The following is a 26,658-nucleotide window of genomic DNA, read 5'->3' on the forward strand; positions in this document are numbered from 1 at the left end:
CGATTTCAGAAAGTGGTATTTCTTGTTTTGCCGGTGGATGGTGATGTGCTTCGTGAGCATGTGTAACGTGATTGTTGTAATTCAAATTGCTTTTACCTTTGAGTCTAATCACCCAAATACATAACTCTGATCGAACATATAATTCCTTGTGCAGCAGAAATGTTTCCCTCTAATGGTCTGTGTGGTTTCAAATCATGACTTTTTTTTTTTTATCTCTCCCTTTCTCTGTACAATCGTAAATTTACGACAGGCTCGTTATCCCCACGCTTTTTGAAAAAAAATAGGCCTGCCTGTCCTGAAGCTCACCTGAATCAGGAGCAACAGTCACTCAAATCCCCCGCAGACCCTCTTTGACCCTGAATTTTTAGCTCGCCTGTTCGAAGAACAGAGAGCTATAGCGATACCCCCGGCGTGAGCGCGTGAGCTGAAAATGTTAAATTTTTTGTATTACGGAAAAACTCCTCGACGGATTTCGACGAAACTTGGTGGGGGGGGGGGTTAGGTATGGTCCAAGGATCATGCCATTAGATTTTGGACTTGGTCCCCCCCCCAAAAAAAGAAATTGTGAGAGAATTATTTTTTTGCATTTCTACATGTTTTAAGTGATTTCCAACCCCCCCCCCCCAAAAAAAAATTGTTAGAGAAAAAAAAATGTTTTTGCAAGTTTTTTTTCAACAAAATTTTGATTTCTTTTTCTTACATTTCTACATGTTTTAAGTGATGAGGATTTCGATGAAACTTGGTGGGGGGTTAGGTATGGTCCAAGGATCATGCCATTAGATTTTGGACTTTGTCTCCCCCCCCCAAAAAAAAATTGTTAGAGAATTTTTTTTTTTTTTTGCATTTCTACATGCTTTAAGTGATTTCCAACCCCCCCCCCCCCAAAAAAAAATTGTTAGAGAAAAAGAAATTTCTTTTTGCATTTCTAAATGTTTTAAGTGATTTCCAACCCCCCCCCCCAAAAAAAATTTTTTTTAGAGAATTAAAAATATTAATTATTAGACTCGTCTTTTAAAAATGATAAATGTATAAACAGGCGGGCATTGGGTGGCTTTGACACCAACTCTGGGTTTAATGCCGTGAACAAGCTTTGGGACATCGTGTGATGAAGGTTGTGGTCAGGTTTCATCAAAATTGTGTTTGTAGTTTTGGAGAAGAGAGCAAATACATATTTTGGGGGGTCAACCCCCCCTGCACCCACGTAAACCCTCATAGTGAGCGCAGATTTTGATGCGGTCACTACACCTTTGTTAGGCATCAGATATGAAGCTTGTGGCCAAATTCCATCAAAATTGTGTGCGTATTTTCAGAGAAGAGAGCAAGTACATATGTTGGGGGGTTCAATTCCCCACCCCCTCGTAGACCCCTTAATGAGTGCAGATTTTGATGCAGTCGATGCACTTTAGTACATCACAGGTGATGAAGGTTGTAATCAAGTTTCATCGAAATTGTGTATGTCGTTTTGGAGAGGAGAACAAATAGCTTTTTGGGGTGAGCTGATTGACGAAAGTCCAGGTGAGCTAAAAACGGGGGGGGGGTATTGTAATCTGCTCTGTCTGTCTGTCTCCATCCATCATCCTATCTCCTCCTAAACGGTTGTGTAGAAATTCACCAAAGTTGGTCATTATGATCACCACATGACATGAAGGTGTGACAGCAGTATTATTTTGGCTGTGCCCCCCCCCCCGGGGTGGGGTCAAAAGGTAAAATACCAAAGAAAATGCAATTACGGGTACATTTAGTAAACATTTTTTAATGAAACTTTGTCGATGCAACAACATTGGGGGACACATGAAATATGTAACGATTTGTTTTGTTTGACCTCCGGCTCATTCACCAGGGGGTGGGGATTTAAGATCACGGGTCAAATCGGAAAAAAGAAATTAACCCAAAGCTTGATATTGAGTCAATTCTGGTGGAAGTTTTTGCCATCTTTCAACTTTGCTTTTTGCGTTGGTACGCCATCGACTTTGCTCTATTACACTGTCATTCTTGCTGGGATTGGAAATTGTTCTTTCAACTAAAATTTTGTCATTGATCCCATTACTTGGAGAGCTTTACAGCGATAAACACCTTCTCAGGATTGTGCCAACTCATTGGATATGGTGTATGTAATACAATGAACCTGATTGGTCCAAAGGCTTTGTGGCCATCTTGGAGGAGGAGGAGGAGAAGGAGGACATTGAGACCATACTCTTTGCAGAGCATTGGTGCGGCTTAAGCAGTCTCTGCCATATTGCTTGGAGTTGTGCTGCCATCTTGGAGTTGTGAATTGTTTCCAAAGATTTCCAGAACTGCTGAATTGATCGATACAAAATTCCAGTTACATCATCGATGGACTTGGGCCCTTCAAATTTTCATTGACTAAATATCTGTCTAAAATAAAATGGCCAGCACAGGCCAATAAAAATTTACTGGTTTTGACATAAGGAAGTTGATGGACTTTGGTGGAGAAAAACATGTACAGTATGCATCAGTTATCAGCTAAACTGCATGGTATATATAGGTTAGAGACAATGATTCCCCTACACCCCCTTCCCGGAGGGGGAAGATGGGTGGTTGTACACCCGCCTCCCTTTTACCCCCATTCCTCTCCCAGCAGTCTCCCAGCAGTGTTGCCAATTTATTAGTTTTGCAACTAGATGTAGTAGTTAAAAAAACAAAAAAAACTTTATAGTTGGGAGAAAATCCACTTGGTTGTTCATGTGAGTGACCCAAATGATAACAAAGGGTTAAATGTGTATCGGAGAGTTCTATCCTGACAGATGTGTTGAGATGCAAAAACACCGAGCCTCTGGTCTGCATCGGCATGCTGAAAGCCTAAGGAAGCAGTCGCTGTCAAAACCAGTTTCAGTTGTCCTTCTTGAGGCTGTTACGAATGCTGAAGACTCAAGACGGTCAATGCAAACAAACATGGCTGTTGCAGCGTACTTTCTATTAACCAAGAAGGTACCACACACTACATACTGGAGGCTAATGTTGAGTGCATTATTACTCTTTAACCCTGAAGTTTGACACTGGTTTCAACCAAGACCGACAAATGCGATAAACTCAACTGACTGGCTAAAAGCATGCAGTGCAACAGTGAAGACTCAACAGCTGAAAAACAAATTAACAACTTTCTCACCACGTTCAATGAAGTACCGAATGGTAAATCGGCGTCAATTATAAGAGTAAGTCATTGCGTACGCCATCTTGATGTCAGTGGTAGGCCAGTGGATGCATTTCTGTATGTTTAGATGATGGTTGAAATGTCGGCTGCATCTGTGATAACCCAATCATTGAACTGTTAAATGATTGTAAATTCAACCCGAAACAGATGGCTGTTTGTGCCTTTGATGGAGCTGAAAACTTCTCTGGAAGACGTGGTGAAGTACAAGTTTTTTGCTCAGAGAAAAGTGCAATCCTAATCTCTCGTGTGCACACCGCAGAGGCCACCGACTCCAACTCGTACTGGTATGAGCTGTGTAATCTTCAAAAGAAATTAAAAGAGCGGTAAATGTAATGTCTTCATTGTGTTGTTTGTTTTTGTTTTTGTCTTTTTTTAACAAGATTCCAAAACGTTTTGGGTGAAAGATCGAAGATGCTCAAGGACTGAAGTTCAAATTAGTCCAACTCAGAATTGAAAGCTGCTTTTTTTTTATGAGCGATCTTGAAATTGCTACAACCGTTATTACTGACTTTGAAAGCATCTATCAAGATGGGACCCATCTGAAGGCCCGGTCACACCTTGACGTTTTAGCCAGCGATGGCAACGTATTAAAATGTATGTAAAACGCTGGCTTACGTTGAACTTTTGATGTTTTTTTTTAAAGATTCGGACGTATTCATAGCGACTTGGTCTTATGTATAACGCATTGGTAACGGACACAGAACGTTTCGTTGTGTTATAGATAACTTATACCAACGAATGCTGAACCTGTTGTCGGCCTACACAACCGATGCCCAACGATAGTCTAACTTCGGCATAGCGCGTTGCACGCATCGCCGACGATGTCGTGACGTAGTCTATTAAAAGGCTGACGCACAACGATTCGAATCATAACTGCCGTAGAAATGGAAGTGACAACATCGCGGTCACACCTTGGCGATCTTGCCAGCGTATGCCGACCTAAGAAAAATGTGTCTAAAACGTTGGGGCACGTCAAATACGGTATGAGTAAGTTTGGTATACGTGAGTAGAACGCTAAAGTACGCTATCATACGTCGTAGTAAGTAGAGTACGTCAAGAAATTTTAAACATGTTCAAAATTTTACGACGTACTTGGCGTATGACACACGTTCCGCATGCGATGGGGATAAGTTTTACACACGATATGTGGACGCTTACACACGTCCACAAAGGCTACTTATAAGCTACTCATAAGTCGAAACACGTCGCGGTAATGTCTTTTTTATGCGAAACTTATTTCTAACTTATGTTTGACGTGCTTTGAACCAATTCTTTACATAGTCCCAACACACATCGACGTATGTAGACGTATTCCAATGACGTCTTCCGGTCGACAAAAAAAAATAAATTAACGTGTTTCTAGCTTACAACTGCCAAATAAGGACGTGTTCCCAGCGGTTTTGGGAATTGGTATATAAAAATGGTGTTCATAAAAGGGAACCCAACAGTGTTTTCGAGTCCTTTTTGAGTCGATGTCCATGTCAGCAGTAACAGTATCAGTATCAGTATCAGTATTAGTATCAGTATCAGTATTAGTATTAGTATTAGTATTAGTAGTAGTTTGTTCATGTTGGCAGTAGTAGGTGAGCGTGAGGGGGAGGGTGTGGGTTATGATGGATCGTCCTTGCGTTTAACGATTTAAATGATAAACTCAACGATTTAAATGGCTGCATCTCCACTATTGAAAGTAGACGCTTGCGCTCAACAATTGGATTTTTTTTACACTCAACGACATTTAAACGGTACCACTCAGATATTTTCATTGTTCACAATGAACGATTTAAATTGCTGTCACTCGCCTTTGTTTTTTGACGCTGGGGTTTTGAAATTTGAAGCGTTTCTTCTGAACGTGTTAAAACACTCAAACTCGACTATTTTAAATAGACGCTGCCGATGGACAATTGGAATCATAGCCAAGCTAGACATCGAAGTGTGAACATCCTCGTCATGCCGAAGAAAAGTTTGAAGAATGCTGCAAATAAGTGTCCTGGCCGTGGCCGTGGACGCTGACGCAAGGACGATCCATTATACCGACGTCTTTCAGCCTATGAGTAACTTAAAAGTAACGTCTGTCGACGTGTGGCAACGATCGCGTAACGTGCCAACAACACGTTAATCATAGGTTAGAAATAAGTTTCGGGTACGCTAAACATTACCTCGGCGTGTCTCAACTTATGATTAACTTACAAGTAGCATGTGTTGACGTCTGTCAACGATCGCAGACCGTGCATACAACTTGTGGCCAGCGTAGCGGAACGTGTGAGTCATACGCCGGCAAACGTCGTGAAATTTCAAGCATGAAAAAATTTGAGGACAACCAAAAAGTACAACGTTTAAAGCCAACGTACAACGACGTATGGCAGTGTTTTTCAGCGTGCTCTCAATGTTATCAAAACTTACCCATAACGTATTCAACATGTGCCAGCGTTTTAGAAAAAAAATTCAAAAATCGGCATACGTTGGCTAAAACGTCAAGGTGTGACCGGGCCTTTAGTCGTAACAGACCCTCTTCTTCCCCCTGCATCCTGGCCCCCTCTTCTTTCCCTGCGTCCCGGCCCCTCTGCTGCTCGGCTTGTGTCCTATTCTACATCATCCCCACTTCCCCTATTTCTCCCTCCCTGCCAACATCACCTTCTCCCCCATAGCTAACTCTATGGACCTCCAACATCCGAGCTCTACACTCCAATTTGATCGATCTCTCAATCCAAGCTGCCACTGGTAAACCGAACTATCTGCCTCACAGAATCCTCCCTCTCACAGGATGTCCCCAATTCCTCGGTGTATCTCCCTGGGTATTGTCTTTTCCGGTTTGACAGGCCTGTTCCAGTGGTGGAGTTGCTGTTTCTCAATAACTCAATTTCTCACTCTCCATCTACTACCCTTACCCTTCTATCCCCCAGGAGTACATTTGGCTATGCTTTCCCCTCCACAACCATCTCTTCTTTGTCTTTGTGCTGGACCATCCTCCAAACAGGAATGACTATTTTCACCTCCCTCTCTGCCAACATGGACCATCTTATAACCACAACTCTCAACCCCACTTCCCCTTTCTGTTTCTTCCCCTTCCTCTTTTTTTCTATGTTCATTCAGCTTGTGTGCAGCTTGCTCACTCCCATGTGTCCTTCTCCTCCCCATTCTCTTGATCTCACTCTCACTCTCACTTCTACTCTGCTGTTAGTGTCCCCCCCCCCCCCTTTCCATTGTTTTCCCTTCTATTCTGCTCTAGCTCTTCCACGAGCCTCAACCATGTTTACCAATTTATTTATTTTTTAGGTTTATTAGCAATTAACGGAGTACATAATAAAAAAAATAATCTTTTTTTTTGCCTTGCACTCAAACAAGCACAACTACAGTCAAATTGGATTGTGTGTAAAATGGGTAGTTTATGCAGGAATTTACAGGTGGACAACGACCTGAAAAAGATATAACGAGTGTTAAGAGCATGACACATGGCCACATGCTACATATTTTTAATTCACAAGGGATGGAGGAATTGCAAATGCTTTATTATGTTCTTTGCAATGACTTTACAATATATATATATATATATATATATATATATATATATATATATATATATATATATATATATATATATATATATGATCATGAGGACATAACAGGTGGACTCTAATGGCAATGTGGTGAGATGAAACGAGATGGAGCTCTACAGCCCTGAAATGTCTTTGAGTGCGTATAGAGTTGCAGGAGGGACAGGTTTTCGGACTGGAGTTCACTTATCCTTGGAGTACATCGTCTTCGTATCTGCAACGCACAGGAATTTCATAAAGTTTTGAAAGATCGGGTCGCACCACATCACAAAAGACATTGTTGCCATTACAGTCATGAATGAATTATGCTGGAAACAGCCTGATAATTTAGCATAAGGTGTTGAGGTGTAAGTCACCTGTCATGTAAATAACACGAACACTGCCCACTACTCCCTCCACCTCCTCACCCTTTCCAGCAGTGAATTTAAACCTGAGTGAAGCAGGATGGCATCCTTGGCTCTTGTCCTAGCACTGATTCCATCACAAATGTAAATAGGCCAAGTGTCAAACCAAACCTCCCAGTTATCATAGATTTGCTGTACCAAGTGTGTGCTAAAAATGCATACTCGCTAACACCGAGTGTGTGATTAACGTGCTGAGGTTACATATGCTTTCCTCTGCGGGGTTGTCCTTCTCCGAGAGACCTCCAATAGTAATTTGTGTGGCATTTAAACCCTAAATGTGCATGTTCCTTACTCGTAAATAGGTTGCTCTGGTAGTTGCTGGAGGATCCACCACTTGGCTGTCGCTTCGTTGTTCGTCATGCGTTTTCCATACCTGTAACCACCATTTATGGTGTTTCAGGGAAAAGGCAGATTACAGGGTACACCAAGAATGAGGGTTCAGTGTAAGTAAATGGTGGGACATGAGAGATGTAACGAAACAATTTTTGAAATAGCCTCTTTTGATTTGGGATTTGAAAAGGTATGATGATATTTAGTTTCGTCCTTATTTGGGGGAGGATGGGACAATTCTATCTTGCAAAAAGAAGTTTTTATTAACTTAGATAACTAGAACAGCACTCAATGGAGCGCAAGCCCGTGCCAGGCTGAACAGTCGATGTTTTGTATAATACTTGTAGGTCGGATCTCCATCCGGACTTTGAACCAAAATCTAATCAGCTTGATTTTGTCACATACCCAACTCATCCACCTAGTTTTGTCCGAAACCTTCCACAACATTTTGAGATATCCTGCTCACAGACAGATGGGGTTGAAAACCACAACCTCCATGAATGACGTAGTTAATTTTTTAAAAATCCAAATAACTTTCCCAATATGACCTTCCCATCAGTGTGAAGAAGCACCCAAACAAGATACGGTGTCTTCCTAAGAGAAGTCTGCCTGTTACATCCGGCTCCCACCAAAATATAGCTGGCACAAGCTTTGTGTATTTTCATGTCATGAAGATGTACTTTGCCGAAATGTTTATAACCATTACTTTTGTTGGTAATGACGCACCGCCTGGTCTTTCCAATTGTAGACGTCAATTAAACAAATCACCAAACCTGCCGTGTTCACAGGAAGCACTCTCATCATCCATCCATCCATGGGGACCATACTCTGTGCAGAGCGTTGGTGCTTCCTAAGTAGTCTCCTTGGCTATTGGACACAATCCTGGACGGGTCGCAACTCCGACACAGGATACCAGCCAGCTAGCACTCATTTTGCTGACCTCAGAAGGTTGACATGCAGAGTCAACCCCACATGGTATTAGTTCAACATCTGAGTGGAATTTGAACTCAGGATCCTTAGATACCAAGCCCACCATTCTAACCATTTAGCCAACACCAGGCATAGGCACCATCCGGCATAGTTTACAATCCACTCACTGGCACAGATGGTCGAGGGTTTGGGTAGCACGTGTCCATCCACAGTTCGGACCTTGCACCGGTCAACTTCGGCGGGAGTCTGCAGGACGGGTAACCGCAAGATCTCAACCCTTTCAGAGAGCTAAGAAAGTTCTCCCAACTCTTTTGTTGTACAGAGGCATACTTGCAATTACTTTTCCAAGTCCTGTAATCGCTCGTGTATAAGCCGCAATTTTTTCCCAGAAATATCTGATCAAAGTTTCGATATGTATTATTTCGATATGAACTAAAGTTAAAGCACTATTTCTCCAGGTCTCTCGCACCGACAAAAGACCAGCCATCGTTATTGGGTGGCGCCATATTAAAAATGCAGGGCATTGTGGGATATCTTTTGTAACACTGAACGTACAGGAAGTGGACAATAAAAATGGAAACACCAACAGAATGTCACTTAATAGGGTGTTGGGCCACCATGTGCATCCATTACAGTATGTCTTCGGTCTTAGGCGCCTCTCCAGACTGCTGTCTTGGGTGCTTCTCCAGACAGCCGCACAACTGCTTTATGGGATTGAGGTCTGACGATTAGGAGGGCCATCTAAGATGGGTAACTTGGTCCTTGTACTCCACAAACCACCCGGTGAGAACACATGCCATGTGGACAACAGCCTCAACATACGTGCGCCATTTCCCCGTTCAAACTGCACACCGTTCACCAACTGACACCTCACCTCAGACCCTCACCATGATCACCACGTCAACAACACCCGCATCATAATCACCACAACGCCTCCTAAAAATCCCAACAAAAAACTAAGCGCGACCTCCTCACCACAATCGCTACAAATGCTTCAGTCTCCTCACCACAACTGCTCCCAACGTTTCAAAGTCCTTTCCACAAACACCACGGCACTTCTCCCACCTCACTACAACCGCCGCAACGACAGTTACTTCTCCGGACGCTCACCACAGTTCTTTGGAATACCGGGGAACAGAGGACATTGTGAGTCGGAGCACATTGGCACACCTGTCAACTCTCACGTTTTTTGTCGTGAGACTCATGACTTTCTATTGAAAGTCACGTTCTCACTGGAAATTGTCACTTTAAAAAAATTTCTCAGCACCAAAAAATATTTCCAACATTATTGCATTGCGGACTGGTTTAACTGATGTTATTGCCTTGAATACCGACTTCAATCCGATTGCTTCGCGTCGCTCCACACTTCCCATATCAGAGACTGAGTACGATTGGTCAATTATCCACGACCATCCTGATCGAATGACATATCTTGTTTCAGGAGGTTCATTTTTCATGCGAAATCACCGCAAAATAGTGGGAAATACTCTCAATATGCTGAAATAATAAATCTAAATTTCAAGGATGATGATTGTTCTCATTCCTGTGCAGCATTTGATCTGCTGATGAAAATAAAAGATGTCTTGTTTGTTTTTTAGTCCATGTAGTGGACTAAACAGGAACAACATAACAACAAACCGATCTGACTGAAATAAAATGTGGATGAATTTGCCACTATAATGCAACAAATTGCATCTTCGACACACCAGAAAGCAAACATTTTCTGGGGGAGCATGCCCCCAGACCCTCCTAGATTTTTCGGGCGCTTCGTGCCCTCAATTCTCGGTCGCTACGTGACCTTGTTGAACATATTTTACATTCTCATTCTTTTTCATAATTTGTGGTTGACAGGTCTGCATTGGCGTATAACTCGAAGCACAAATAAGCACTATGGCTCATTCAACGACATGTGGGTAGCACTGGCGCTCCGCTAAATAGCAATGCTTGAATGAAGCCCAGCACACGTTCGTGGCCGGAGATCTCTCCCAAAAACCCACACCCCATATAAATCCTGGAGCTCTGTTGCGTGGCCGAGCCTGGGAGAAAATGAGGCCATTTTCGGATCCGGAGTCTGGTGGGGCGGGGCTACTCAGGGTGGCATCTGCTTGCCAATGAGAATCCTCAAAATGCCGACAGGGCCTTTTGGTCTGTTTACTAGCTCCTCTTTTCCCGGGCTGTATAACGATAGCGGCAGAGAGCCGAGAGCAGATCTGACTCACCCACCAAGCTCAAGCCAAACGCCAGCCAATGAGCGAGAGCGACACTGACTGAGCCGAGAGCAGCGTTAGTCACCGAGCCGAGTGAGCAGTAGCCAGGTCATCATCGGTGCTCGGCTTCTGCTGCATTCCGCAGCCAATACTCATTACCATTAACATTTACAGATTCTCTCACAAGCCATGTTAAGCTATCCTTTTGCACTTCTGTCTCTCCCATCCACTGTCTCATCTGCTGTGGACACACATCACTAAAAGAGCAATTACAGATATGCACTCTTGCACACCTCCTCTGCATCACATTATCACCTCCCACTCACACACCAAAGACACCCCCAGTTTTATTCCCTCCTCCCTCCTCAGCGACTGGAAAGCGCAGGTCCGTTGGCAACACCAGGTATTGAACGAGGTCCAAAACCCCTCAACTGCCTTTCCTCTTTCTTCTTTCTAATTTCCTCTGATGTGTGTCTCATGGTGCCTGTAATGTTTGCTTAAGATAAGAATGTATAAGTTCTTTATATCGGTTTAGCTCTGCCCTGTGTCTTCATTTTGTATATGACTGCATTTATTTTGCCACACCCCACGAATCCTTGCTTACCCTGCTGGACATTTTATGGAAAAACCCTTTTTATTGCTGCACATACTTTTCCTTGTCTTTATAAAGAAATTGCTTATGTTATAAATGAACCCAGCCTGTTTTATCTTTTCCTTCATTGGTCCAGCATGGTCCACACATTAGTTTAGCCGGAAAGTTCTACCCCACTAATTTGCCCTTGTTAGCCAGCGCACACTCACTGTATAGTTCGGCAGTAATCCAGGTCTGGGCTGAGGGCATGAAACTCCATTTGGTTTGGCCGTCCACAGGTAAGGTATTACACGAGGTAGTGTAACCCTGTCAGGACTGGCAGTGCCAATCGGCGTTCGTTGTTGCTGAGCAACCTGCCAGTGCGTGGAATTATCTGTGTCCGGTGGCCTCAAGACCGGCAATCGGGAGGGACCCGAGTGATTCCTTCGTGGCGAGCCTCGAACTCCAAGTCCGTAACAATACATATACATACACACATACACATACAAATGCACATATATAAACACAAACACATTTGTATTATGTACCGGTAAGTACTTACAAAATCTATTATATTTGAAGTTAGAACCTTAACTTATAAGCAAATGAATGGTTTCCCGACCACGTGGCTCATCAGCCGGGCATGGTTTTTCATCGAGGTTTCGATCCTTTCAGTCCAGAACCTCTCCAAACGGTGGATCCACAACCCGATGGCAGGTCCACATCAGTCGATAACTCAACATCAACGGACCTACAACCTCAAAGTTGTGTCCATCCAGTCAGTCAACACAGCGATGCAATATCCTTATTCAAACTTGTATCATTATTAATTATATTTAAAGTATTACTAGATATTAATAACTTTAATCATACACAGCTGTATATGATAATATATTGAGCGATAAACACTTTACCTGATAGACATTTCCATGACACTGCACCTCCATCTAACCATTGACTCAATCTGTCATTCATATATTCAAACTGTCATTAACAACCAACTTTTAACATGCTGCACTGCGTATCCTCGCAACCACCAACAAATTATTTAAATGCTCATTTATAATGTATTTTACAAATAATATTTATTTATTTTTATATAAACCCCTCCATTATTTAATACAATCTGATTGGCTGTGTGAGGCGAGGTGCAATGTGATTGGATCCTGGCAACTGGCAAGATTATCGTATCGGTTTATTGAAAACTGATATTCAAAATCTGATTCCATATTTGATGATCGAAACTCATGGCCTCAATAATAGTCAAAATCTGGAGTTACGCCGGAAAAAAATTCGGAAGAAGCGATTTCTTTGTAACCTGGTGTGTGCGTGCGTGCGTGCGTGCGTGCGTGCATGCATGCGTACGTGTGTGTTTGAGTCAGTCAGTCAGAGTATCTCTTCCATAATTCCAAAACCATAAAACCTTGCAGCCTGAAACTTTGCATGCATACTAAGAAAACTCCAAGGAAGCAGAACTGAAAATTGGGTGTTTGGGTTAATTAAAACACTCCTTTTGAAGAGAATTAACGGCCTTATTTAATTATATCCTTCTTCAGGCGATCCTCGGCCACCTCGCTATCTGGTGTCTTCAGACGTTTCCTGGGTAACCTCGCTGTGGTCTGAAGCCGCGATGTTTTTTGGCCTGCTCAACCATGCCTTGACTTGAAATAGGCCGCAACGATTTCTTAATGATAAAGTTTTGTTTTTTCACTTTCCTCACTCATATTATCGAATGCCTGGTCATCATAGCTACGAATTGCTGCATACATCACTTTTGTAAGTACGATAGTTTTCAAATTGGGAGCTTGGAGCGATTTCATGCATGATATGATACGATTTTCCATGATCTACTCTCACGGACAAATTAAAGTGTATCATTGAAATATTATTTCGGTATTTTAGGATTGGATATCATTTGAACTAAATAAGCGTCAAAATCTGTTGTGAAATCTGATAATTTAAAGAAACGACGAGTCTGATGAAGAAGGTTATGTTCCCTACTTCTCCATACATACACAAGAAAGTTTGAAATTTCCAAAGCATGAAACTTATCTTTTTCTGCTGTTTGGAGAATTATATTGACTTAAGAAAAAATTTAGGAACATGCAAAAATTAACCAGCTTCATTGAGCTATATGATTTAATGCATTCACTGTTAGACCTCGCTCCATGTCCCCCAGAGGGTCTGCCCATCCATAGCGTCTGCGAGATCTGTGTCGATATTTTTGGAGGTTTCTTGGGGTGCTTTACCGGGAATCAAAAAAAAATCTGGTGAAAAATGGACGTTTTAAAAAAAAGTTGTAACGTTTGCACGGACCCCGAACCGATGTACCATGTGACACGTCCACAGACGAGCTGGAAAAATGGCGGAATTTCTGCAATGTTTATTTCACTGGCGATTCAACTTTAAGATGTCTCCAGGGTTATTCTGCATTGAGCAGTAACTCTTGTGGAAAAAGTTGTTTTATTTCATTTATTAATTTTATTTCATTAACTGCTGTGTGTGTGGTAAAGACCAACCTTAAAGTTAAAGGGATCCTTTGTGGGATGCAGCAACAGCCTGGCCAATCGCTTCTCACCAATGATTTAATTGGAGTACTTGCATGAGTGCTTAAGCCACTTGTCGAGCACCCATTGTCAATAGCAGTACTGTGATGCGTCATTCTGAGATAATCATTCACTCACTGCGGACGCTTTTGTCCCATCACGTCATTCAGAGTGAGTGCTTCGTGCTCCGTCACCCTGAGCGAGTGCTTCGTGCTTCGTGCTCCGTCACCCTGAGCGAGTGCTTCGTGCTCCGTCACCCTGAGCGAGTGCTTCGTGCTCCGTCACCCTGAGCGAGTGCTTCGTGCTCCGTCACCCTGAGCGAGTGCTTCGTGCTCCGTCACCCTGAGCGAGTGCTTCGTGCTCCGTCACCCTGAGCGAGTGCTTCGTGCTCCGTCACCCTGAGCGAGTGCTTCGTGCTCCGTCACCCTGAGCGAGTGCTTCGTGCTCCGTCACCCTGAGCGAGTGCTTCGTGCTCCGTCACCCTGAGCGAGTGCTTCGTGCTCCGTCACCCTGAGCGAGTGCTTCGTGCTCCGTCACCCTGAGCGAGTGCTTAGTGCTCCGTCACCCTGAGCGAGTGCTTAGTGCTCCGTCACCCTGAGCGAGTGCTTCGTGCTCCGTCACCCTGAGCGAGTGCTTCGTGCTCCGTCACCCTGAGCGAGTGCTTCGTGCTCCGTCACCCTGAGCGAGTGCTTCGTGCTCCGTCACCCTGAGCGAGTGCTTCGTGCTCCGTCACCCTGAGCGAGTGCTTCGTGCTCCGTCACCCTGAGCGAGTGCTTCGTGCTCCGTCACCCTGAGCGAGTGCTTCGTGCTCCGTCACCCTGAGCGAGTGCTTCGTGCTCCGTCACCCTGAGCGAGTGCTTTGTGCTCCGTCACCCTGAGCGAGTGCTTTGTGCTCCGTCACCCTGAGCGAGTGCTTCGTGCTCCGTCACCCTGAGCGAGTGCTTCGTGCTCCGTCACCCTGAGCGAGTGCTTCGTGCTCCGTCACCCTGAGCGAGTGCTTCGTGCTCAGTCACCCTGAGCGAGTGCTTCGTGCTCCGTCACCCTGAGCGAGTGCTTAGTGCTCCGTCACCCTGAGCGAGTGCTTCGTGCTCCGTCACCCTGAGCGAGTGCTTCGTGCTCCGTCACCCTGAGCGAGTGCTTCGTGCTCCGTCACCCTGAGCGAGTGCTTCGTGCTTCGTCACCCTGAGCGAGTGCTTCGTGCTCCGTCACCCTGAGCGAGTGCTTCGTGCTCCGTCACCCTGAGCGAGTGCTTCGTGCTCCGTCACCCTGAGCGAGTGCTTCGTGCTCCGTCACCCTGAGCGAGTGCTTCGTGCTCCGTCACCCTGAGCGAGTGCTTCGTGCTCCGTCACCCTGAGCGAAGTGCTTCGTGCTCCGTCACCCTGAGCGAGTGCTTCGTGCTCCGTCACCCTGAGCGAGTGCTTCGTGCTCCGTCACCCTGAGCGAGTGCCGTGCTCCGTCACCCTGAGCGAGTGCTTCGTGCTCCGTCACCCTGAGCGAGTGCTTCGTGCTCCGTCACCCTGAGCGAGTGCTTCGTGCTCCGTCACCCTGAGCGAGTGCTTCGTGCTCCGTCACCCTGAGCGAGTGCTTCGTGCTCCGTCACCCTGAGCGAGTGCTTCGTGCTCCGTCACCCTGAGCGAGTGCTTAGTGCTCCGTCACCCTGAGCGAGTTCTTCGTGCTCCGTCACCCTGAGCGAGTGCTTCGTGCTCCGTCACCCTGAGCGAGTGCTTCGTGCTCCGTCACCCTGAGCGAGTGCTTCGTGCTCCGTCACCCTGAGCGAGTGCTTCGTGCTCCGTCACCCTGAGCGAGTGCTTCGTGCTCCGTCACCCTGAGCGAGTGCTTCGTGCTCCGTCACCCTGAGCGAGTGCTTCGTGCTCCGTCACCCTGAGCGAGTGCTTCGTGCTCCGTCACCCTGAGCGAGTGCTTCGTGCTCCGTCACCCTGAGCGAGTGCTTCGTGCTCCGTCACCCTGAGCGAGTGCTTTGTGCTCCGTCACCCTGAGCGAGTGCTTTGTGCTCCGTCACCCTGAGCGAGTGCTTCGTGCTCCGTCACCCTGAGCGAGTGCTTCGTGCTCCGTCACCCTGAGCGAGTGCTTCGTGCTCCGTCACCCTGAGCGAGTGCTTCGTGCTCAGTCACCCTGAGCGAGTGCTTCGTGCTCCGTCACCCTGAGCGAGTGCTTTGTGCTCAGTCACCCTGAGCGAGTGCTTCGTGCTCCGTCACCCTGATCGAGTGCTTCGTGCTCCTTCACCCTGAGTGAGTGCTTTGTGCTTCGTCACCCTGAGCGAGTGCTTCGTGGTCCCTCACCCTGAGCGAGTGCTTTGTGGTCCCTCACCCTGAGCGAGTGCTTCATGCTCCATCACCCTGAGCGAGTGCTTCGTGCTCCGTCACCCTGAGCGAGTGCTTCGTGCTCCGTCACCCTGAGCGAGTGCTTCGTGCTCCGTCACCCTGAGCGAGTGCTTCGTGCTCCGTCACCCTGAGCGAGTGCTTCGTGCTCCGTCACCCTGAGCGAGTGCTTTGTGCTCCGTCACCCTGAGCGAGTGCTTCGTGCTCGGTCACCCTGAGCGAGTGCTTCGTGCTCCGTCACCCTGAGCGAGTGCTTCGTGCTCCGTCACCCTGAGCGAGTGCTTCGTGCTCCGTCACCCTGAGCGAGTGCTTCGTGCTTCGTCACCCTGAGCGAGTGCTTCGTGCTCCGTCACCCTGAGCGAGTGCTTCGTGCTCTGTCACCCTGAGCGAGTGCTTCGTGCTCCGTCACCCTGAGCGAGTGCTTCGTGCTCCGTCACCCTGAGCGAGTGCTTCGTGCTCCGTCACCCTGAGCGAGTGCTTCGTGCTCCGTCACCCTGAGCGAGTGCATCGTGCTCCGTCACCCTGAGCGAGTGCATCGTGCTCCGTCACCCTGAGCGAGTGCATCGTGCTCCGTCACCCTGAGCGAGTGCTTCGTGCTCCGTGACCCTGAGCGAGTGCTTCGTGCTCCGTCACCCTGAGCGAGTGCATCGTGCTCCGTCACCCTGAGCGAGTGCTTCGTGCTCCGTCACCCTGAGCGAGTGCTTTGTTCTCCGTCACCCTGAGTGAGTGCATCGTGCTCCGTCACCTTGAGCGAGTGCTTTGTGCAATAACACCCTATTTCAAGCTGTTTGGAGTATTAACGTGTTTTCTAAATTACCGAGCCAAATTTTTTTTCTACCCGTCACACGCAGCTGTTGATAAAGAATAATGTTTGTGAACATATCCCTGAAACATATATAAATAACGTTGTTTTTCAGTGAAAGACACTCAAGGTTTCTGGGTTATATACACTACGTGCTGTAGTTGGTAATCACACTGACTCCAACCTGCCGATTCCCGAAAAATTGCTGATATTGGCCAAGCGTGTGTGTGTGTGTGTGTGTGTGTGTGTGTGTGTGTGTGTGTGTGTGTGTGTGTGTGTGTGTGTGTGTGTGTGTGTGTGTGTGTGTGTGTGTGTGTGTGTGTGTGTGTGTGTGTGTGTGTGTGTGTGTGTGTGTGTGTGTGCATGTGCCTGCGTGTGTGCGTGTTGTTCATAAAGCATAACATTATTTCTGCTAATTCCCCTACCCCCACCTCTGTCTGCCTCTGTCTGTCTGTCTGTCTGTCTCTGTCTCTTTCCCTGTCTCTGCCTCTTGACATATCTGGACAGGGTTTGTCTCCGGACGTGTCCTGGCATTGTTTGTCTCTGTCCAGTTCGGCTCTAGACGCATCCGGGTGGTATTTATGTTTCAATGGGTGTTTGGCTCCAGGCCGTGTTTATAGTATGACTGGTAGAAAATGCATTTCAGACATTATTTTGTTTCCATCTTCACAGTTTTTCTTTGCAGAATCATTTTGATGAGATAATATGAATCATGATTCACGCTCCACCACACGTCTGCCTTCTCTTCCCCCACCCTCCCTCCTCTCTCCTTTCACCCCTTTCACCCCTTCACTCTCCCCACGCTCTTTCCCCCACCAGTCTCTCCCTCTTACCCCCTCTTTTTCTCCCTCCATACTTTAGTATTACCGTCAATGAAGCGACGGGTTGTTTGTGAGTAACAAAGATTTCTTCTTCAACACATTCAATGCCCATTGTATACGCTGGAGAATTTCCCACGTTCAAAAATCATGTTCTTGAGTCTTGAAAACACAGACCGAGTGTCAATTTAAAACAGAACGAGAGGGACAAATGAGTTCCATTTTGAAGAACTCGGTTCCATGTTGAACACTGCGGTCAACATCACCTGTAGTCTTAGGAATATCGGGTGATCCCACATTCTGAGACCACATCTTTCGTTCAACATCAGCTGTGGTTGAGGTATATCAGGTGATCCCACATTGTGAGACCACATCTTTGGTTATATACACGTTAAACAGATGGGAGGAGGGGAGATGTTTAGAGGGTGTCGGGTGCCGCCCCCCCCCCCGCCCCGGATCTGCCCCTGAGTGGAGCACGCTCTTCAGCAGTGAGATGAGCTACTGAACACAACATCAACGACTGGGTTGGCTTTACATCGGTGTTTGGAAACAACGAGGTGTTAACTTCTAAAATGTGTTAACTTTGACACGGTTTGGCACCCTGCCCTGCTCACCAAACTCTCTTCCCATGGTATCCAAGGCCATCTCCACTCATGGCTCACACACTTCCTCTCCTGTCACAGTCAACGTGTGGCCCTAAATGGACTTCTTTCATCCCCTCTTCCTGTCCAGGCTGGAGTTCCTCAAGGTAGCATTCTGGGCCCTGTTCTTTTTCTGATTTTCATCAATGATCTCTCTGACTCTGGAAAATCCTCTTTATCTCTTTGCTGATGACTCCACCCTCTACCGTACCATCGGTCATCCCTCAGACCGGCAAGCAGCAGCTCCTTCGCTCACTGCATCTCTCGGTAAAATCACAAACTGGTCCAACACGTGGAACATGTCTTTCAATCCGGAGAAATCTCACACTCTCACTATGTCTCTCTGAAAGGACCGTTTGGAACCCCCCCCCCCCCCAATCCACTTTTTCAACAATCCTCTGGAAGAAGTCTTTTCTTTCAAGCTTCTGGGTCTCACTATCTGCAATGACCTTTCCTGGGAAAGCCACATTTCAAACCTCGCCTCCAAAGCCAGTCGCTGACTGGGAATCCTCCGTCGTGCAAGGTCCTTCCTCGGCCCTCCTGAACTCCTGACTACTTACAAAGCTTTCGTCCGCAGCCTGATGGAGTACTGCTCTCCCCTCTGGGCTGGTGCTCCTGCCTCCCACCTTTCTCGGCTTCACGCTGAAGATACAAAGGCATTTCGGATCATTGGCATCTCCCGCGATGAAGCTGAGTCCTTGGGCCTCTCACTCTCTCACCGCAGGCAGGTCGGTGGTCTTTCTGTCTTCTACTGTCTCCTCTCCGGTCTCGCCCCCCCCTACTCTGTCTGTGATTTGTCCCCACCCTATTTCTCACCGCCATTCTGGTAAAACCACCAAAATCACGAATCACTGCTCATCTTCACTCTCATTTCTCTTTTTCCCCACCTTTGGAACAAACTCCTTCACTCTATTCAATCCCATTCTTCAGGCCTTCAAAACACCTATTCACGACCACCTCTTATCGTCCCCCATCCAAATCCTCGATCTTTTCTACCCCCGTTAATCCACCCCAAATCCACCCCTTTCAAATTCCTTGCTTTCCTTCCTGAAAGTCCCTGTAATGTCCATCTTGTATGCCCCGTGTTCCCCACCCCGTCCCTCTCCCTTCCACAGATCTCCTAATGTCTCTGTTCCCCACTGTTTTGTCCGTGTTCCCCACCCCATCCCTCTCCCTTCCACAGATTTCCTGTCTCTGTTCCCCACTGTTTTGTCCGTGTTCCCCACCCCATCCCTCTCCCTTCCACAGATTTCCTGTCTCTGTTCCCCACTGTTTTGTCCGTGTTCCCCACCCCATCCCTCTCCCTTCCACAGATTTCCTGTCTCTGTTCCCCACTGTTTTGCCCTTCCCTCTCCCACCCCTCTTGTCCCATGCTCACCTTGCTGTGCGTTGTGTGTTAGCTCTCATACGAACCTCGACAAGGTATACAAAAAAAAATAAAAAGGAAAAATTCACATCGACATGTATCCTGAACTCGAGTGTGAAACACTTCCGGTCCAATTGAAAATGTTCCAGAATTTCCTCCCCCAAACTGTTTTTGATGCTCGGGGAGCACTTACTGCTACGTCACCTGACATGAGGCCTCTTTTCTACCTGGAGAAATTTACCGGCTGTTGTTGCTTTGCCCTGTTCAGTTCTCTCCGTTGGCTGAAAACCTGACTCTGAAACACTATGGGCAACTGCAGTTAAATTCAGCAGCAATATGCCACGTACATAACAAGCTCGAATGAGCTAAGATCCTCGTCCTCTTAATGATGACGTCATAAAAACGAATATGACGTCATTGTGATGTATCAGGTTTGCGATAAATATAGTTATCTGTGCCAATGCCCGGCTTGATTCCCGCAAACAAAATTCAAACAGCTTGCCAAGTTTCAGAGATAATGGTATAGGCGATTTCCATTAGCGGCGATATTATGACATCAACTTTTTTTCTCGGAAGAATTTCCAAAATCGGAGGTGGTTACTGTATGCGCGTGGGCTTTCTGCATATACATGGCAAGTTTCACGAAGACCCGATGAAAACTCTGGGATGTGAAACAAAAAATCTCAAAAAATAGGAATGACGTCATAAAAATTGATATGACGTCATAGTGATGTATCATATGTGCGGTAATTCATCTCTGCTAATGCCCTGTTCGATTCCCGCAAACAGAATTCAAAAAGCTTGCCTAGTTTCGGAGATAATTTTTAGGCGATTTCCATTCGCGGAGATATTTTGACGTCATAACTTTTTTTCTCGGAGGAATTTTCAAAATCGGAGACGGTTACTGTCTGCGCAGGGTATTTTTATATGTATATGCCAAGTTTCAGGAAGTTTCGATGAAAACTGTAGGCTGTGAAACAAAAAAGTCCACAAGAACAACAACGTGAGTAAGACTTAGAGATCCTCCACGAGGATCTAAAAAACCGAATAGATCAAGTGGATGTAGAGGGGATAACATGAGGATTCATAAACAGGACAGACACTCACTGCAACGAATTTTTTTTTGGGGGGAGGGGAATTTAACATGGAGTAAACACTATATAACTAAGGGAAGGTGAGCATCACATTTACATTGTATTTCATGTGCATTTTTGTGCATCTTTTCCGTCATAGCGGTAACAATAACATCGGCACATAGACCATACAACCCTTGCATCGTTTTGTTTTTGATTTTTCGAACCATCAGCTCTAAAATCTTGAGACAACTCACTGTTCAACATCTGTCCAGTTGTGCGGGGAGTGTTGATGGACAGCAATCTTCAAGTCATGGCACAGATTTTCGATTGGATTTAGATCGGGGCTCTGACCAGGCAATCAAGATCATTTATATTTTTCTTCCTTCGCCACTCCAGTGTAGCTTTGGCTGTGTGCTTCGGGTCATTGTCATGCTGAAAGGTGAAATTCCATCCCAATCTCAGCTTTCTTGCAGAGGGCAGATTGTTTTCCACGAGGATTTTTCTGTATTTTGCTCCATCCATTTTCCCTTCTATCCTGACAAGTGCCCCAGTCCCTGCTGATGAGAAACATCCCCATAACACGATGCTCACACCACCATGCTTCACAGTAGGGATGGTGTTCTTTGGGCGATGTGTTAGGTTTGCACCAAGCGTAACATTTTGTATTGTAGCCCAAAAGTTCCATCTTTGTTTCGTCAGACCACAAAACCTTTTGCCACATGGCTTCAGAATCTCCAGAGTGGATTTTTGCATACCTCAAATAATTGGACTCTAGGTGGGCTTTTTTTGCGTAATGGCTTCCTTCTTGCCACCCTACCGTACAGGCCAGACTTGTGTAGTGCTTGGGATGTCTTTGCCACGAAGGCATGCAGCTCTTTCAAAGTTTCCATTAGCCTCTTGGTGGACTCTCTGATCAGTCTCCTCCTCACTTGGTCATCCAGTTTGGAGTGACGGCCTGATCTAGGCAGGGTCTTGGTGATACCGTATCCCTTCCGCTTCTTAATGGTTGTCTTTTTTTTTTTGTATACCTTGGTCGAGGCTCGTATGAGAGCCTTGACTGTGCTCCAAGGGATATTCAAGGCCTTTGAAATATTTTTATACCCATCTCCTGATCTGTGCCTTTCCACAACTTTATCCCAGAAGTCTTTTGAAAGTTCCTTGATACTCATGATTGAGTCTTTGCTGTGAAATGCACTACCCAGTAGAAGAAACCGACAGGAACAACCGATCTTATTCTGAAATAATCAGAATCATTATAATTTAATACAGGTGGAGGCCAATTGACTTGTGTGATTTTGAAGGTGATTGGTTACACCTGAGCTAATTTACAATTGCTATTAAATGGAGGATGGACACGCATCCAACCAAGATATTCCAGTTTTGTATTTTGAATTAATTTTCTGAAATTTGTAGAATTTGTTTTTCACTTGGAAGTTGTGGGTTATGATGTTTTTTAAATAAAGATGGAAAAAGTCTGATTTAACGCAATTTCATTCCAGGCAATAAGGCAACAAAAGGTGAAAAATTTGAAGGTGGGGGGGGGGGGGTGTAGACTTTCTGTAGGTACTGTATATAGTATGATGATTTTTTTATTAAAGGGATTGTAAATGAACGATAATTAATTGACCAGTACTAGAAACATCCACTCCCTTAGGTCGTGTTTATTGCAGGCTGATGCTGTAGACCTCTTACCTTTAAGTTCAAGCTGAAGCCCCATATCACCACCTGCAGTAGCTCTTGTTGCCGCTTTCTGCTAAACTAATTTGCCGAGAGGGCTTAATTTTGTTCGCCAATGTAAGGTAGGCACTTGGCCCAGTTCACGAGTGATGTGCTTTCAGCGGAATTCAGGTGAATTCCAACTCAGTTGTCCTGCACTCTCTGAACGGCTACATGTGCCCACTGAGCCAATCAGAATAAGCGTAATATACCGATGCCCTGTGAACCCAACCAAACTCTGCAGTATTGCGATCAAATTTCGACAATCATCGATATAGTGACAAATATCATTTCATACACAACCTGATGTTACAATAATTGGGAGAAGTGCAACAACACTCTACTTAAATTACGGTTGCAAAATGGTAAAATAGGAATTTTTGGGGGTAATCTTCAAAAATACCTGGCTGTACTACTTTAAATATGTGTATGTATACTGCCGGCCTTTATGGGGATCCTCGAATCAATGATTGCAGGAGTAACACAGTCTTTAATCCCCACAGAGGGGCTTAACTATGAACCATACCTCTGCCGGGTGATGAGGTTGAGGTAATGGCGTACGGCATTCATATATTTCATAATGTCTTCTGGAGATGCATTTACAGGTGGTGCAAGAGGTTGCCTTGGAAAGGCCGAACCTTGGAGGACACCCAGCAGGGCACATAGGGCCAGCACCAGCAGCAACAGGTGGGACACATTCGTGTTCATTTGGGGTCCTTGATCTGATTGAAACACGAATGCACTCTTATCACCAAGGATGGAAGTCTGTGATGTGTAAATGGTACAATGATTCTGTGGATGCAAATTTCTCCAAAAATAGCATGATTGGTTTAACGGTGATAAAAAGATAAAATGTTGCCATTTTATTAACTTAATTGATAATTACCTTGAAAAAGTCAATGTTTTTAGCATATAGCACAATGTATGGTTCTGATCCTTTAATGGGAAATGTATTTGAATACATGGTTATAACATCTATGTGCTCAAACATGATTCGATTTTGACTATATATCGATATAATTTTGCATTTTAAACGACTTTGTATCTCTTGACTGTATTGGAAGGTTATCAGTCTGCTTAAAACACCCCTCTTCCCCAAAACAGATTGGCCTTCCAAATCATCTTTAATCTTTATTCAGTAGAATAGAATCATATATATATATATATATATATATATATATATATATATATATATATATATATATATATATATATATATATTATTCTGTTTAGCTTGTTAGGGGATTCTTATATATAAATAATGATGTATTGGTGTCTGAAAGTCTGGCTGGAAGCAAGAGTCTCGCTTAAATGGAATGTGTGTGAAGGTAATGTCCGGATGTCTCTGAACTCCGATCAAACTTCAGATCGTAAATGTTCCCCAGCCCTTTTAAATCAAGCCAACCTCCGAATGGCCGCTGCAATAAGGCTACGAGTGATCTCTTCGCTGAACCCCAATCCTCAGCCGTGGCGCCATTCTTTCTCGATGACCAGACATTGACTCATGATCTTACCCCCACCTAACCCCTGCATGTTATACAAGAACTCAAAAAATCCATGTAAGGCAGAATCAGAGGAAGAGCATGTTGCTTAATTGTGTTATTGAGTCTCCTCTTGTTCTCCATATGCAAATGTACAAGAGGAATTGAGTATTCTTCAACAGTTCCAAAACATGGTGAGTCCACTGAGCAAATTGGAGAATTTATTTTGTGCAAGTGTTTTGCAAGCAGGTAGTGAGACTTGAAATGTTTTAAACAAATTGAGAGAGTGCACGAATGGTTGATGCAAGATTTTTTTTTTTTAAAGCTAGCATCATATTAAAAAGTTTGTTTGGTGAATAGTTGGGGTTTGGTATGCATGTTCTTTTAATAATCTTACTATAATTCACCATCTGTCCGTTTGTCTGTTCCCAGGTACCACAAAAACGGCTGAACCAATCGCAACAATTTTTTGGGTGTGTAATCCTGGGACCCCTTGGAGTAAAATAGACATAAATAAAATAACATGACCCCCTTGACGGCTCCCGTAGGGAGCGGGTGCTTCTAGTATAACCAACACCAATTAAGAAGCATCATGAGAAACAAACGAAGGGTGTTCAAAAAAAATTATAGGAATGAGATACAAAAATCCAACAAGCTAATTTGTATTCATCAATCCTTAAGTATATCTGATGTGTAAAACAAAACCATTTTCTGACTTTAATTGGTGTGTGCATGTGCGTGAATGTATGTCGTGTATGTGCTGCCAAGAGAAGCTAGAGGTGTATGCACTGGCCTTTAGTTTGAATCTCGACACGCGTTTATAAAACACCTCATAAGTTATTAGGTCCAACATCATGCTGTAGAATAAGTGCACTTACCTTTACGCTGTCTTGCCTCGTTGGTTTGATTCCTGACCTAACTGTAAATTTGGGAAATGAACAGCTTCCCCGGGTGGGTGCCCTGACCTCTGAGTTGTCCAGCCTGAGTTTGAATCTCGAGCCAGTTCTATAAACTGTCACCTTGGTGTTTCATTGGCTGGGCGAAGAATCAACATGCCGTCCCTCAGATGGATGTTGAAATTGGGCGTCCCATCAACCAGCATTTATTTGGTTGGTGGATGTTAAAGATGCCTCGGTATCTTTTGCTAAGAGTAGTCGAGGTATCGCCAGCACCCTAGGTCCCTGGCCAAATTTCAAATTCCTGCCCTGACTGAGTGCTAGGAAGGCAATAGCAAACTACCCAGCACCAGGTGTAACGAAGCATTTCAGAATTGTGGGGGCAAAACAAACAAAAAAACCATCAAAATCACACTTTTTCATTACAAAAAGGATGCATTTCCCCCTCTGATAAGGGCACCTCCGACTCCAAAAAAATGTCACTTTTCACTTTGAAAAGGACACCCATCCGTGGATACCTGCAAGTCATATATATTCTTCGCCAGTCTGTCTGTCCAGGGCGGAGCATTGCTGGCATGACTCCACCCACAACTTTCTTCAATAGAAATCAAATCGCCGCCATTTTGTTCGCTCCGCGTCGGCCTCGGGCTTCTGGTGTACATGGTGGACATGGTGTACTGACTGAACAATGCGTCCTCCATCATGAAATGAAGGTACCTTTTGAGGAATGAAGAGTATGTTTTGATTATCACTAAGAAAATGACGTAATGCATGTTTGGTGGAGAACGATCGAGGCAGCAGTCGACTTTTCACCACCAAAAGAAAACTTTCGTATAATAAAGAGTACCACTGAGTTTATGTACATTGAAAATCTGAACAATTCGTTTGAAAGAAAGGTAGCAGAGGAAAGAATATATATATATTTATTTATTTGAAGTCTTAAAAACTCCAACCTGTCCTTCCTGAGTTTTCAAAGCTGAATAATGTGAAAATACAGGATTTTGTGGTATTGGAATTTATTTTAATGCTAACTGGAAGGGTACTCGGTCGAGCGTATGCCTCCGCCATGCAATGCCTGATCCACGAGAACATATCGGGCCCAAGACATTTTTGAAATATCACACTATACAGCACTATATCGTTTTTGGCCATATCTCTCAATGGTGAAGAATCACTTTAAAAATTAAATAATTGTCGTCTCTGGATGCAGATATGGATCTTCGCCAAAATCGAATCAATTCGTTATGGTCACACACCCAACCTGTCTTCCAAGTTTCAGGCGAATCTGTCCCCAACTTTTTGAGATATCATGCTATATATCGTTTTTGGCCCCATCCCTCAATGGTGGAGAAACACTTTAAAAAAATTCTAGTAGTCAAATCTGGATCTTCACCAAAATCTAATCAGTTCGTCATTTTCACACACCGAACCCGCCCACAAAATTTCATCCAGATCCGTGCACAACTTTTTGAAGATGTCCTGTACACAAACAAACAGACAGAAAGAGGTGAAAACATGACCTCCTTCACCTTCGGTGGCAGAGGTCATGAGTACATGATGAACCGGAAATAATGCTGAACCGGTCGTGACGTGATGTGAGAGAATGGTTGGAGAAGAGACGCCATTAAATTGTTGAGCTGAACTGCCAGCTGCTGCTGTTGTCCATTACTATCTAACATATTTTAAGTGAGCAACAAGGCCAGGTGAATGGACTGCTCAGTTCGCTACTGCTTCACATGAGATCGAGATGATTTGTGAGTTTAAAGATCTCTTTGACGAAATGACACGAGATCAACTCGTTCAAATACAAAA

The 26,658-nt window shown here is 44.9% G+C and overlaps 1 protein-coding gene across 4 annotated transcripts in view; it reads right to left on the minus strand.

Moving 5' to 3' along the window:
• Positions 1–5,209: 5,209 nt before the first annotated feature.
• Positions 5,210–26,658, minus strand: part of LOC147022349 (pancreatic propolypeptide YG-like) — a 42,181-nt gene continuing 20,732 nt past the window's right edge. For 2 of the 4 annotated variants that reach the window (XM_085893159.1, XM_085893160.1), the window contains exons 2-5: positions 22,996–23,191; positions 7,420–7,500; positions 7,080–7,153; positions 6,730–6,937 (exon numbers count right to left, since the gene is read on the minus strand). In XM_085893159.1, coding sequence (XP_085749285.1) covers positions 6,906–6,937; positions 7,080–7,153; positions 7,420–7,500; positions 22,996–23,177 — 369 coding nt within the window. In that variant the 5' untranslated portion in view covers positions 23,178–23,191 and the 3' untranslated portion in view covers positions 6,730–6,905. Of the gene's footprint in view, positions 6,938–7,079; positions 7,154–7,419; positions 7,501–22,995; positions 23,192–26,658 lie in introns of all 4 variants that reach the window. The other 2 variants (XM_085893158.1, XM_085893161.1) reach the window with 2 other exon arrangements.

Source organism: Eptatretus burgeri, chromosome 8 (assembly GCF_056783735.1).
Source record: "Eptatretus burgeri isolate ZD-2024b chromosome 8, Ebu_testis_v1, whole genome shotgun sequence".
NCBI classification, from domain to species: Eukaryota; Metazoa; Chordata; class Myxini; order Myxiniformes; family Myxinidae; genus Eptatretus; species Eptatretus burgeri.